Source organism: Cryptotermes secundus, unplaced genomic scaffold (assembly GCF_002891405.2).
Source record: "Cryptotermes secundus unplaced genomic scaffold, Csec_1.0 scaffold854, whole genome shotgun sequence".
NCBI classification, from domain to species: Eukaryota; Metazoa; Arthropoda; class Insecta; order Blattodea; family Kalotermitidae; genus Cryptotermes; species Cryptotermes secundus.
This window is the reverse complement of record NW_019727108.1, coordinates 13,217-28,966: the sequence shown is the minus strand read 5'-3', so window position 1 is coordinate 28,966 and position 15,750 is coordinate 13,217. Positions and strand designations below refer to the sequence as shown.

General features: G+C 40.3%; 1 protein-coding gene across 2 annotated transcripts; it reads left to right on the top strand.

Moving 5' to 3' along the window:
• Positions 1–988: 988 nt before the first annotated feature.
• Positions 989–15,692, top strand: LOC111864488 (trypsin-1). 2 transcript variants are annotated; one of them, XM_033751463.1, is made up of 5 exons: positions 989–1,063; positions 3,880–4,013; positions 6,096–6,241; positions 8,307–8,587; positions 14,676–15,692. In XM_033751463.1, the coding sequence occupies exons 2-5, from the start codon at positions 3,961–3,963 to the stop codon at positions 14,838–14,840; spliced, it is 645 nt and encodes a 214-aa protein (XP_033607354.1). In that variant the 5' UTR covers positions 989–1,063; positions 3,880–3,960; the 3' UTR covers positions 14,841–15,692. The 2 variants fall into 2 exon arrangements, with proteins under 2 accessions (XP_033607354.1, XP_033607355.1); XM_033751464.1 differs by lacking the exon at positions 989–1,063 and adding an exon at positions 3,731–3,782.
• Positions 15,693–15,750: the final 58 nt, after the last annotated feature.

The following is a 15,750-nucleotide window of genomic DNA, read 5'->3' as shown; positions in this document are numbered from 1 at the left end:
TTATCAACATCTCAGTTTACTAAATTTTGAGATGTTATGAAGTTCTGTGAATGTATGCTACTGAAAGCTGTTCACAATTCAGGTCATTATTTTAACATTTGTAAAGAATGGAGTATGAAACTGGACCATTATTTTTAATGCAATGTCGTGCTGTCTGTGAAGAGAAAACAAAACTCCTAGTCTTGATGGTGAATCAAGCGCTACGAAACTCAATATACAATGCTTCTATTTGTTATAATGAATAAATGTAATTCAGATTAATCAGTTGTGAGGGCTTAAACAAATGTATTGCTTTTACAACTTTAGGTTAAAACTTTAAATACAACATTGATATTCTATGATAATTGTCATTAAATTCAGTTTACTTTAATTTATTAGAAGTATATTGGTTAGTCTTCGAAGCTCTTGAGCAAATTTTAAAGTAATGCAGTATGTGACAAGTACTACCATGTATCGTGCATGACAGCTGACAGATGCCACATGTAATGGTGCACACATTTGTATTGCCATATCAAAGTGTATTTGACTATTCAAGAAATTTGTCGATTATTTAAGAAAGTTTTAAATATCATATGAAATTCTGTATATTATCATACATTCTCTTATTTTTCCCAGATTGTGGCGTGAGTGGTGCTTTTAATCGTAGGCAGCCTCGGAATTCATCATCACTTGAGCAAGGTCGCATTATTAATGGCAGGGAGAGCCCCAGAGGGGCATGGCCTTGGCAGGTTAGTATCCTGGTACAATTTTTCTACTCTTTCTTAAAAGAATGCATGAGTACATACATAATAAAATTGGTGATATCAGTTCTTCATGTTGATAAACTGATGATGTTAATTCTGTACTGGCATTGTTATGCATGTGGATATTGGTGATGTTACCCACATTTCAGATGTACATGATGGCAACATCTTCAGGACAAAAATCTTAGATATAAGAATTCATTTGTGTTGCAGGTGTCACTACAGTTGCTTCATCCAAAGTTTGGTCTCATTGGTCACTGGTGTGGAGGTGTTCTCATTGCTCCACAGTGGATTCTCACAGCAGCTCATTGCATTCACAAGTATGTGATACATGTTTGAAGGGCTGAAATTTTTACTATATTGTCACGTGTTAGTGACAAGACACGGGGTTTGGACTGGTAATAGGATTTATTGAACACTTATAAATCATAATTACAAAGAACTATAATGCTATTGTTAATCTACACACTGGTCGTTGCTTGATAATGGTCTTCACTAGGCACCATTAGGTTGCAGTTTCCAACAGTGGAGATTCTTCTGCTCTCATGCTTGCATTGTTGCTGGCTGGTTACCATTTCATAACTAACTCTTGATGGCAACTGGCAAAGCTCTCTCTATGGCTCTCACTGCATGGATTGCATAGGAAAAACCATTTCCAACAGTTCCTTCATTGTTGGTAATGTGTTGGCAAGCCGTTGACTAGCAATGGCTCACTTGTTTATTGAGCCAATACCACACAATGGACAACGTTTAAGTAGTCATGTCACAATATTAATGTGAATTCAACAGTCCTGTACAACAGCCCTGCTGTTCATAGCATGCTAATTCAGGGATATGCAGTCTTCTCAAAGCCTGGGCTACTTTACTGAGTAGACAATTCATTTGCAGCCAGTTTAAAGTTTTACTGCCGAGTGGTGTAAATTATGGTTATGTCTTTTGGATGTGGTATCGTGCAGTCTGCTGGAAGTGTTCTGTTGTTTTGAGGATGCAGTGCCTCCATCTTCAGGGTTACAGCCAATCAGGCCAATCTTCAACTGACTTCAGTTGACTTTGGAAATGTATGTCTCTGTGTCTGCTCCTTAGTTTTGAATTCTTTGATGGCCATTGGCCATCTTCTTTCTTGATACTTCCATCAGGGAGATGCTTGCCTAATTTGGGTTCTTATTCTACTATAGCAGAAGTGTACCTGAGACTTGTTGAAGTGCTGAAATATATTTCTGAAAGTGTTAATGTAGTCAAAGACTACTTGTCAGTCAGAACATCAATTGATGCAAATTTTGGGACTGGTATCAATGGTTTGTGATCTCTGACAGGGAGGAGCTGTCATATTTGTTGTCTTCTTCATTAGATACAAGTATTAAAGGTGTAGCAAAATCAGTATGTCTTCTTGTTATTTCTGCCTTTACAGCTGCCTTTCTGCTATTAATTCACTCCTCTCTTTGTGCCACATGTGAACATGCTCATTGACTGGCTCACAAAAAAGTCATTTTCTCACAATAAATCTGCAGGTACTTTGATGATCAGTGGGCATGCGGTAGCGTAGTTGGTTGAGGCACTATGCTACAAGCCGGACGGTTGCAGGTTCAAGTCCCAATGAGGTGGATCCTCCCCACCCAATTTACCTAATCCTTCCAGCCACACTATGGCCCTGTGGTCAACTCAGCCTATAACAGAGATGAGTACCATGAATCTTCCTGGGGGGTAAAGGGCAGTCGGCATGTAAGGATGACAACCTCACCACCATCTATGAGCTGATTGTCTAGAAATTTGGGAGCATTGATGTCTCATAACCCTATGGGCCTTCACAGCCTGTTACAGGGATGGCTTTACCTCTTTACCTTATGTTTCATAATCAATCATCACAATATCTAACGTCATACACTGATAAAGATATGTTGTAATTTTGCCATCCATTGAAACATTGTGTGTATGAGTAGCTGACATTTTTAAATACAGGTGATTCTTGTTATACGGAGGGAGCCATGCAGTCCTGAAAACCACCACACAGATTGAAAATTAATAAAATAGAAGGTGCATGGAAAAACGCTTAGCACAGTAGAGAAGAAGTATGAAAGGACATGATAGGCTGAATGAATGTATAAGGGGTGGGCCTTCTTGGCCTTTGCACCGTGACCACAGTGATCTATTGTGCCTCCCCTTCTGATTATCCCCTCAACAATCCTGCATTTCGAATGAAGGGCAGGATTTTGGTTCCATAAAATATTAACCCAAGTGACGCAATCTTAAATAAGCTAAGGCCTCACATTCGTACAGGACATGCATGGCTGTTTCATTTTTTTTTTCTTGACACCTCTCGCAAGTGGGACTATCACTTAGTCCCAGTTTGAAGAGGTGTTCTTTAAGGTGACAGTGTCCTGTAAGTAGTCCCACCACCCATTGTAACTGGTTCTTGTTTAACTTCAACAGTTCATTCGCTCTGTTAGCAGAGAGTCCTCATATGAGTCTCTTTGCTTGCCCGAGTCCAGTAAAGGATCCCCAGTATTTCTTGCGATTCATATTTTTCCGGTCCCTGATTGCTTTCTGGTGACTTCTATAAAGATGCACATGATAGGTTAGTCGAATAGGTAGCCACATGCTGTGTCTCCACCCTCCTGCTGCATAGTACATCAATAGGAAGTGGCACAAATTTGACAGACATATACTATATATGTAAGTAACATATAGACAGAGGAAATCATTAAAACGCTGGTTTCTAATTCAACATTGGCACAGCTGATCACGTGACAAGATTTTAGCACATTTATTTGCTGCAAAAGCTTACAATATTTCAGTGTGAAAGGAAATGACTGAGTCAAAATGGTGGGATGAATCAGAGGAAACTGGCTGTGTAACTCGGTGATGATGTGTGATGGCTTCTAACATAGCCACAAGTCGGACATTAATGCACCATGTGACCCTGAAATAAAACTGCATATACTGGAATGTGGAACAAAAGTCACCTTTCATGCCATATATGTTTTGATGCTTTGATGGTGATTGCACACAATGAAGAGTCCTCAGGAGGTCAGCTATATGAAGGTGGAGTTAGTTTCGATTTCGTGATCACATGTATTTATGGCAGAATGGTGTGTTCAGTACTGTACCACTAATTCTCTGACTCTGCCTACCATTACAGGACTGTTACTGAAACAACACAGCAGGCTCCAAGAGCATATCCTTTGGGTTTAAATACAGTGTTGGCTACATCACATCAGCTATGGAGATGGAGACAATCTCTAAAACATTGGATGCTAACTCCATCGTCACATGGCAAGTCACCAAAGTAGACTGCATTGCATATTTAATGTCATTTATTGTCAGTCTGAACTAGTAACTTCTTTACGGACCTTTTTCCTTCATATTTTTAAAGAATTAACATACTGTGGCATATTTGCACAAAGCAAGAAGTGTGGAACCAGAGAAACAGCCATTACTAATGAACGGCTCTGAAACAACATTCATTTCTAGGTAACGATCACAAATAAACAGGTTCCCATGACAGCAGTCCATGTGCAGCAGTGGAGGTAAAAAAAAAAAAAAGTAAAGCTATCCCCGTACCAGGCTGTGAAGGCCCATAGGGTTGTGAAACGTTGAGGGTCCCACATTGTCTAGACAATCGGCTCAAAGATGGCAGAAAGGTTGTCAGCCCTACGTGCCAGCCGCTCTTTATTCCCCAGGAAAATTATTTAATTAATTCCTGGTAGCAACAGTGGAGGTACACTTGGAAACTGGTTTTTATGATGGCCTGTGCTGAAGGATTATAAGAAAGACAACGGGAGCAAGAATTCAGACAGTCAGAAGAAAGCCACCATTCAGAGAGGACTTGAACACAGAAGCAGAGGAATAGCCATTGTTAGAAGCCATTACCAGGCAACTACTAGTAAAGACACTCCAGGCTGGAAAAGACTTAGCACATGATTTGTAAAGTGTGGAAATTTAGCAGTGGTGCTATAATTAAGTTTAACTGCAAGGTGTATGGTAAAGTGTTCAGTAAATCCAATATCCAATCCAGAACCCCATTGAGAGCCATTCTAGCAAGTGACAGTACTTTCAAAACCAGATTTTTAACAAATTACCAAAACTACAGTCTTTTTTCATGTTATTGTCTGGATTTTGCTCAGAAAGAAGGTGTACTACCTCTTCAGTATACATTCTTTGAACAGGTATGAAAAAAAGAACTTCGTGGTCTGTAGTCTGCAAGCGAACTATACTGCCACTTGTCGGCGAAGTTAGTGCCAACTTTAGCGGATAGAGGGTGTCACATGGCCAGCGCAACGTTTCCCCACAGCCATTATTCTCGAAAATTATAAAAACATTCAAAGAACATAGTGTCATGTGTTGGTTGTATAACGCGACAGATAACTTCACGTTGTATTGGATGTAGCGAATTTTATTTCACACTCGCTCATACAATCACACAAATTACTGAAACTTGTTGGTAACATGTGTAAGTCCAATCCCACTTCTGACACCAAATTGTCATGTGTCTTAATTTTGAATCTTGTTGGTCACGTGTGTAAGTCCAATCCCATTTCTGACACCAGTGTAACGTGTTTAGTGTACTGAAGACGCCGTTCCGATTGTTAATTGGTTTATTTAACAACCTATGAGTCGTAACTCCAATTGATTATAACACTGTTGCAGGGTTTCACATTTTATAACCCTATTCACAATAATCTCTTCACTCTGTCCTCAGTAGTCTACTCGTATTCACAGTACGGGAGCTATATAAGTGTCACTGTGTTACACGCTCCCAATTACTTCTCAGTTATCACAAACTATTGCTGATTAACACACGCGTCCGGTTCTTCTTTCCGTAACAGCTGCTATATTCCAACTCAACTCTAACGGCTCACTGCTGGCTAGATTCCAACTCAAATCGTAGGCTGCTACACTGAGAACTGCCTTCGGCGGCTGTGTAGTTCCCTTATAAACCCTCAGCCGGACAACAGGAAACGCCTCGCTTCCTTGTTGCCTAGTCACCGTGTGCCGATAGCCTAGCAACGCTGTTGGGAGTTGTTTACGGCTACGTAGCAACTGCGGCGTCCCGTGTTATGTCACCGCTGTTTATTCACTTTGCCTAGCAACCGCTATGCTTGGACTCGGCTCACTTTGGCTCCGCTCGGCGGGAGGGGGGGGGGGCGTCCTCCATAGCGCAACACGTCACAATATGATACTAATGTATGTAACACTGCTGTGATGAAAAACATGGAACAAACTGAAAATGTGTATATTTTGGGTTGGACCATTGGACATGTAATTTAGACTTGAACGTATTTGGGGTTGTCCCTGGAAGCATTAATATGATCTGATAGATTTACAAATGTGATCTGTTGTATTATTGTGTTACAGTGATATCTTCAACCTCCCAGTTGCCATTTTGTGGACTGCTGTTCTTGGGGAGTGGGATCGAGAGGTCGAAGAGAACACAGAACTTAGAGTTCCAATTGAGAAAGTGTTTGTGCATGAGCGTTTCCACAACTTCCAGCATGATATAGGTAATAATAAAATATTAATATAGAATCAGATTTACGTTTTACAGGAGCCAGGATACCTCAATCAGTATAGCAATGTGTTATGGGCCGGATATAGGTGCGTCTTTTAAAAACCTGGGTAGTGCCCCCATTTGATGCTGTCTCTGTTGGCAAATCTGAACTCTCAGCCTATCCAGTTGATGGTCCTGGGCACACTCTGTGACGAGAGTACAGAGTGTAACAGATGAGAGTGGGATGAGAGGCAAGTATCTGGTGCCTTGAAAACTAGATCCTTTGGCCATGGGAATAAACCTCAACAGAAAATCCGAGCCTTGGACATAGTGAAGGTTGGGCACAGAGCTAACAACTCTGCCCTGTATAAAATTTAGTGTTCAGAAACTCAAGGAAATATACCAGATGCATCAATGAACAGTAATTTTAACAGAGGCTAAAGCTGAATTAAAAGTAGACTTTAAAGGATTCTGACGATGGTGTATGCTGTACAGAACTATAACGTTTATTTTTTATTCTATCCATCATCTGGTATATATAAGACAAAAACCACAACGTTTCGGAGACTGGATCTGTCTCCATCCTCAGGTGATTGAGACTAGCTCTTTCTAATAGGCCCAACTGAGTAGGTCTATCTTGCCCCATCCACCTAAGGATGGAGACAGATCCAATCTCCAAAATGTGGTTTTTGTCTTATATATACCAGACGATGGATAGAGTCCAAAATAAACCTTGTAGTTCTGTACTAAATTAAAAGGGCAGCGGCCTCCGTAGTGTAGGGGTAATGTCCCACCTCATGACTCAAGGTACGCGGGTTCAAACCCGGTGGATGTTGTGGAATTTTATGGGCGGAAAATTTCAGGGAACAAGTCCTCCGGGAGGGACTTTAAGCTGTGGGTCCCGTGTCGTAGATTTACGGCACGTAAAAGATCCTCATGTCTCTAGGACTCTAGGAGACCTCTGAGCCAAATTAGGCAACAATTTCCCGCCCAAGTAGTTTCCAACGCCTCTGGTAGATTGGGGAAATATCGGGTACCGACGGCCGACCTCATTAGCTGAACGGGGCTGATAGTACGCACCAGTACCAGTAGGGTATGGCGACAGTATAAATTAAAGGGGGGTGCTCAATGGACCAATAACTGGTCTAAGTGCATGGGGAAAATCTAATAATAATAATAATAATAATAATAAATTAAAAGGGCTGTGAGGGCAGAGAGGAAGATGAAGGGGTCATGGGCTGAAACAGAGTTTGATTCCTAGCAAGGAACATCCCGACCAGCTCTGGGGCCCAGCCAGCCTCCTATCCAATGGGTGTCAGGGGCACCACTCATCTCCATCTAGTACAGATATTAAGAATATGTGGATCTGTGCCTACACTTACCCATATATCTTGGGTATGGAATCTGATGCTAATGTGGCATGAACCATGTGTTTCTGTGGTATAGCCCGAACATTTAGTTGTACTGCTGACAGATTTTCTTCCACTGCTGATTTTTCTGTCTTGTTATACTGCTAATGTCATGTTTAAATAATGTAAGACTGTAATCCAACAGTGAAATTCAGTTTTCGCTCAGAACCATAAATAGTAACTAATGTTGCTCCCATCTCAGAAGGCTGCCACGTTGTTATTGCTGACTGTACAGTTATTCAGAAGTGTGTTAGAGTGACCTCCAGTGGCATAATGTCCATACCAAATTACATGAAAATTTGTCAGTTGGTGCAGCAATTGAAATCAAGACACATATGCTACATGCTATCTCATATCCCTTTTCACTTTTTATTGAAGGAGTGTAGGGCAAGAAAATCACCCCATGTGACACTGTTTTTCAGTCAGTGGGGCTTGATATATGGCTGGGTGAGACATGAGGACTCAAAATTAGAACATCCATTAGTGATTAATACAGCACTAACATGCGTATAGCTGTAAAACTACAAATTTTAGAAAAAATGAGCTTTATTTCTACTATGATGAAGCTGTGGTTTTGTGATGAAATGACTAGTGAGACACAAGATGCTAAAGATTGAGTAACACTGCTCTGCAGTGTACCTTAAATGTCTGGGTTTTATATTTTGGCAGCACTCCTGAAGCTCTCTCAGACTACGAGGCCTGTGGGCAATCAGTTGCAGTCAATATGTCTGCCTGAACAAGCTACCACTCTTCCATCTTCTTCTGCTTCCTGCATAGCCACTGGGTGGGGACATGCGAGTCGTGCTGGCCCACTCACAGCAAGGCTTCTGGAAGCCAGGATCCCTCTACATGAGAATTCAGTATGTCGGTCAAAATATGGCAACTCTGTGCCCATTCGAGCAGGACATCTGTGTGCAGGGCACCTAGATGGCTCAACAGGCACATGTGTGGTAAGGGGCAGTTCATATGCCTGTCCTCTTCATCTAGCATTTAGTTTGTTGTTACTGATCCTTGGATTTTCAGCAAAATAATTACTTGTTGTGTTAGGCATTACCATTTTTTTAAGATGTGTTTATGTTGTAAAAGCAGGACTGTAAACAAGATGATCCATGAAGAATATACATTATTTCATTTCTTTAAAGAAAAATGTACCCGACTAGAAAGACAGAGTGCTAAATGATTTCAAGTGCCCAGAAGTTATAGGTGTTGACATGAAGGAATACGACAAGAACTCCAATGTGGAGGCAGGTTAGAATACCTCCACCATAGTCTTGTGAGTCATAAAAGGTGGTGGAACTCAGTGCCTGGATGTATAACTGGGCCACCCTGTCACTGGGGGACATAAATACAGAGACTAGGCCCTCCAGGTTGGGTGTTGGACACAAGGCTGATGACCTTGCTCTGTAAAAAAAATTGCTGTTGCAAAATTCAAAGAAGTGAAAACAAGGTGGTGTAATTCACAGTGGAATAGGAACACCTGGCAGAATCTCGTAAGGAAGGCTGTGGCTCAGAAAGGGCTGTTATGCCAATGATGATGATACAACAAGAACTATGAAGTGAATTCTTCATTAATGTTGATTAGTTATTTATTTGTCTCTAATAGACATTCTGTTATTAAGACACTCCATTAAATACAGTATTTATTATGTAAGTTTTGAAATTTTCATGGCAGTGATCGTGTAGATAGTGATATTCTGAGTTGTGACACCATACAGTCTTGTAGGCAGGTGCTCTTACTTCAGATGAAAATAGCTTTGTTTTCAGGGTGGAAGTGTGTAGATTGATGGAGGACTCCTCCCTGAGCAGCTCTTACAAACCTCTTATCCAGTCCCTGAAGAGAAGGGAGAGAACTTTCTGTCAGATAATCACACACAGACACATAGAAACATGCACAGTCTCTTTTTAACAAATTTTTATTTTTAAAAATAATACATGTAGGGGTTAGGAGGGGGAATGCGGTAGCATAGTTGGTTGAGGCACTATGCTACAAACCAGAAGGCCGTAGATTCAATTCCTGATGAGGTCATTGGATTTTTCAGTTGACCTAATCCTTCCATCCTCACTATGGTCCTGTGGTCAACTCAGCCTCTAACGGAAATGAGTACCAGGAATCTTCCTGGGGGTAAAGAGTGACTGGCACATGAGGCTGACAACCTCACCACCATCTGTGAGCTGATTGCCTAGGGAATGTGGGAGCCTCAGCATCTCGCAACCCTATGGGGCTCTACAGCCTGTTACAGGGATAACTTTTTACTTTTACTTTTACCTATAGCGGTTAGAAAATATATTGCTCCGTTTAGCTAAGGTGAACTGATTTTGTAAATGGGGGGGGGCAGAAGTTCACAACATCCTTTCGTTTTTGTAATGACTTTAGATGAGGGTTTGGATTAGTGAGCCAATTTATTGGATCTTCACCAGTTGGAATTACAACTAAGTGTAACACTTTCAATCTTATTGTAACTATAACATCCAAACAATGATAACACTCTAAAGGTTACTGTAACTGCACCACATAAAACAAAGACTTCACTTCTGACTACTGACTTCTGTATTCTGCTGCTGTGTCTGACATCTTTTTCTGACTTATGTCTCTTTAAATAACCTTTCAGCTGACCAAATATGCAACACCATTCCAACATTTAATCTTATCACATCCCTCCATTGCTGTGCTGAACGATTTGTTGCCATGGATATTGGCTTTCAACAGTTAAAGTTACACTGCATGCAGCAAATCATAGTACTCAAGCCATTGCATAGCAATGGGCGCCTATTCTTGAATGCTTGAGAATGTGTTTTACCAGTTTTTTTTTCCTGGAAACGGCCCAGTCTGACTCAATATTTCTCCCTTTTTTAAATTAATGTTTTTTTTTATTTTGTCAGTACCTTTCCAATTATTCTTTCTTATGTAATCCATATAATGACTAGATAAAGGAAAGTAAAAATATGTCGTTTGAGAATTTAAGCTTCTCATTGCAGTTACTATGAATAATATGCTCTTCTGGACCATAATGCCATTTAGTTCGGAAAGAGTCCAACAGTTCAGAGGAATGTATTCCTGCCAACTTCAGAGTTAAAAATTAAGCCAAGCAAGAAAGAAGTGTATACCATGAAGGCATGCACAGTTGAGAATCTAGATAGGAACTATAAAAATAGAAACAACTACATTCTGTCAGATAGTCAAGCTGCAATTAAAGCACTTGTCAAATACAAAATCACCTCAGAACTGGTTGGGAACTGCCTAACAGTCCTTCATACAACTGTCCAAACATAACAGAGTTCAGCTGATGTGCCAGGTCATGAGGGTAAAGTTGATAATGAAACGGCAGATCATCTGGCAAGAATGGGATCTGAACATGCATTCACAGGACCTGAACCAGCTTGCGGCATCTCAGTTGGGTTGCCATGAAAGCGATCAGGGACTGGATGAATAGAAATCACAAGAAGACATTGGGAATCCACATCTGGACTAAAGCAGGCAAAGGGACTTATACTAGGGCCCTCTGCCAGAAGAACTAAGGATCTCTTGAAATTAACCAGAGACCAATTAAGATGGGTGGTAGGACTATTTACAGGACACTGTCACCTAAAAGGACATCTTTTCAAACTGGGCCTGACAGATGTTCCCACTTGTGAACGGTACCTGGAAAAAGATGAATCAGCCACACACATCCTATGTGACTGTGAGGCCATTGATTTTTTAAGATTTCATAATCTGGACCAGTTCTTTATTGAGACAAGTGACTACTTTGATGTCCCCATAAACGAAGTCTTAATCTGTAAACTACATGGCATTACAACCTGGAAGACCATATTCCTCTTTGATGTTCGGAGTTCTCACAACAGTGACTATGGGAGAACTACTGTCTTTAGGAGTGCCTGCTTTCTTCTTGACTGAAGATGGAGCAGTGCATCCTCTGAAATGGTAGTAGACTTCTACTAGACTACATGGTGTCACATCTCAGAGGATAGTACTGTCAAAAGTAAAAATAGTTTAAACCATGTATAAAGGTAAACCAGCAATTTACAGAATTGTGTGAACTAAGATTTAAGGCTGTCATGGCAGGTTTTATGAAGATTACTGTCACATCGCAGAAGATGGTAATCTTCAATGTGATTTGTTTTGAAATTGTATCATTATTGATTGTCTTCATGCAGTAAGGAGCCAGGGTAGTATAGTCGGTATGGCTCCAAGCTGAATGACGAGGGTTAGAGTTCGAGCCTCTATAGGGGCAAGATTTTTCTTCTCTCCTCATTGTCCAGACTGGTTTTGGGGCCCACCCAGCCTCCTATCCAGTGGGCACCTAGGGCTTTTCCCCTGGGATAAATCAGCCGGGGTGTGAAGTTGACCACTCACCTGCAGCTGGTGCCAAGGTCAACAATATGTAGATCTATACATCCACTCCCCCATACGTCTTAATGGTGTAGTGCTTAATTAGTTATGCATAGGGACAACTTTACCTTACTCTTATGCAATAAGATAACTTCACAGCTGTCCAATTGGCAGTATAAAAATATAATTTTGCTCACTGCTGAGAAACTAAAAGAGAATAGTGGGATACCGGACCATGTCAGAAACATCTCTTAGGTTGCATTATTATGTCATCAGGAAGTTACTAGATTCCATGTTCAGCATATGATGGGAACTCAAAAGACCATACCACAGATCTTGTTGAACACAAAGGACTCATCTTCCACAAGATTACCAACTCAAGGTATGATGTCCCCTCAAAGATATAGACAGACAGTAGTTGTATGGAATATTTTAAAGGCTTTTTGGTGCTAGTAATGAATTTTAAGTTTCATAAGTAATACATCTTTCACATGTGTTTTGTGTATGTCTGTGTTGTTAAAGAAAGATGCTTCTTAAGCTAAGTTTAAACTAAATGAAATTATTTGAATCCTGTGTCAAAAACAGTGATATACATACACATTAAATAGCCTTTTATAAGTCATGGAATTATATTTTTATGACAAGCATATGCTGTGTTACAGTTTCATGCGTGTACTGTACATGTTACTGTCTTAAATGCAAAGCTTATATTCTCTCTCATATACATCTTATCTTAACTATGACATGTTTTGGCCATGTACAGCCATCATCAGGTATATGTGGGTCCTGCTAAAATTGTTTCACGTGTTGATACTTTATTTGTAGGAATAATTAAAAGTTCCATAGAACTTCAAGAAAATATATATATTAAAATTCTGCTGCACTGCATTTAATGCCACAGTGTGCATGTTACCTGTAATGCAAAGAAATGTATTGTGTTGTATGTTACTTGTTTGCTGTCTTATAGATTTTCTTTTAATGGTTGATACTTACGTATGTTGCTATAGCTGTGCGTATAGTTGTCTATGCAGTGCTTAAATAAGCATGGTATTTGTAATATGTATGAGATATTATATATATATATATATACACACACATACACAGAAGGGTCCAAATAAATGTACTCACTCTTTTATAGTCAATATCTTTGGAACAAAATGACATGTAGTTACAATTCTTGCGCAGAGAGAGAGAGAGAGAGTCATTGTATGTGTTCGAAGTGACCACCATCAGCTTGCTCAACAGCGTCGATGCCGCCGAACTGCTGAGTGAACTACCGCTGTCAGTGTGTCTGGTGTGATGGATGCACATGACGCTTCGATGGTTTATCGTAGCGCGTTCAGTGTAGCTGGCTTTTGTCGATAAACTTCATCCTTCAAGGTTCCCCATAGGTAGAAGTAGAAAGGTGTTAGGTCTGGAGACCGTGGTGGGTACTCAATAGCACCTCTTCGACCTATCCATCGTCTAGGTAGAGTGTCATCCAAGTACGCCCTGACAACTCGATGGTAGTGAGGTGGAGCACCATCTTATAGGTAAAATCTCTCATCTCCAAACAGCTCTCGAATGGCAGGGAAACTCGATGTCTGAAGCATATCAAGATACACCTGACCAGTTACGGTACCTTCAAAGAAGAAAGGACCAATCAAACAGTGCAATGACAGACCACACCACACATTAACACCTGGAAGATTCACTTCCTTGCCCACGTGAACGTGTGGATTTACAGGAGCCCAATACACAATTGTGGCAGTTAACAGTTCCATTCATTTTGAATTGCGCCTTGTCAGACCAGATAACTTTCCCTGCAAACTCCTCATCCTCACGAACCATGCCTTCAAACCACTCGCAGTATTCAAGCCTTCAATCTGGGTCGTCCTCATTCATAGCGTGCAGCAGTCTTAGAATGTACACTTTTCATTCTGTAGCCTTCAGAATTCACCGTACACTTGATCAGCTTACCCCACTTTTGTGTGCACACTGATTCACAGATTTTTGCGGTGATTGTGTAAAGTGTTGCAACACCACAGCACTGGAAGCTGGACTTGTTACTAACCGTGGTCGCCCAGATCTTTGCTTATGCACATCATGAACAGTACCGTCAGCTTCAAATTTAACCCAAACACAGGCAATTGTTCGACGTGTTGGTGGCTGAGTTCCAAACGCATTCTGCCATTGTCGTTGTACCTCTTTAATGTTTTCGTACTTCCAGTACCACTTCAATACAGCCTTGCATTGCTCAAAGAACAACCTATCAGCCATTGTTGCTGCTGTCTTCTGCTCACAGCACGCACGCAGCACGACATCACATGACTCATGTGACCTTCGCCATCTGTTGAGAAAACATTACACTACACTACCATGCAAGAATTGTAACTACATGTCATTTTGTTCCAAAGATATTGACTATCAAAGAGTGAGAACATTTTTTGGACCCCCCTATATATATATATATTTTTTTTGGTTATATATTTATTTTTTTTTTTTGTGTTTTATAGTTCTGTTATACTTACATGTGTATACATCCAAAACGTGTTGTAGTAAGGTAAGATGTACATGAGACAGAAAATAAACATTGCCATTACAACACTAACATGTACAAAACTGTAATATTACTGCAACAGAATGCTTAAGTATTATAATATGCTGTGATGTATTTGGTCCAACACTTTACTCTTTTTGTCTCTGTTGCTTTATGTCATTGTTTGTAGGGTGATTCAGGTGGACCACTGCAGTGTAGTATGATAGATGGACGATGGTATCTTGCAGGCATCACTTCATTTGGTTCCGGCTGTGCCAAACCTGGTTATCCTGATGTATACACACGTCTTTCATTTTATCTACCATGGATCAAAGATAAACTGAAGCAACAGTGAGATGTAAGGCTGACCTTCATTTTATTAAAAGTTTTAGGAATTACAGAAGGAAAAATAAAACTTCTGTTATGTGGACCCTTCATTGTGTGATATTAAAGACAAACTTGAAAATTGTGTGTACGTTATTAAATGTAATATTTACATAGTTGAACTCCTACGGGTAATAATGAAGTGATAATGAGCTTGTTGGGCTAGAAGTCCTGAAGATTTTGAGGACATTCTACAAAGTGTCCCTGATAAAAACAGTGAAGTGGCGTTCACCACTGGATGTCATCACATTCACAGCTTTATCCCCTTGGTGTCTTCTTTTCTGAACACAGTACTGAGCCAGAGAGCTATATGTAAGATGGGTGAAATGATTCTCAGTGTCTGTGAATGGCTCTTTCAGGGGTATTAGCTAAGAGTTTCTAAAAAAAACACCAAGGCTTTGATCAATGCTAACATTTATGCGAGATATTCTCAACTACGTCATCAATTTCAGTTTGAAGTGGAAGTCTGCATCAGTGATTTATACATACTTTCCTGCTAGAGTGAGCTGCAGTCAGCATTAGGCTGCAAGGGTCCTTAGTGCTGTCATGCATCTTCAGTTTCTTCTCAGTAACCTCCTGGAAAGTGCTGAAGAATTAGCTTCATCAATCAGACTGGACTACCACTAACACTATAGACTTGTGTTTGGGCCATTAGATGGTATATACTTGTAGTGTAGATACAAAAATCATCTTAAAATATTCCACAAAATTAGCATTGTTAGTAAAATCTCTATCACTGAAATTATGTAATTGTATTCCGTGCTCCTCTGTTAGAAGAAAAGTTATATCAGTCCTGAGTCACAAATAAAATCATCAGTATGTTCTTCTCGTCCTGCTTCATTAACTCTATACTAATTTTGACCATAACTTTGGTACCAATT

Bases quoted from the DNA above. Each gene is read 5' to 3' on its own strand.
- LOC111864488 (XM_033751463.1), top strand. From the start codon at position 3,961: ATGGAGATGGAGACAATCTCTAAAACATTGGATGCTAACTCCATCGTC. The intron at 6,242-8,306 runs GTAATAATAAAA...ATATTTTGGCAG, and splicing joins CAACTTCCAGCATGATATAG to CACTCCTGAAGCTCTCTCAG. The intron at 8,588-14,675 runs GTAAGGGGCAGT...CATTGTTTGTAG, and splicing joins GCTCAACAGGCACATGTGTG to GGTGATTCAGGTGGACCACT.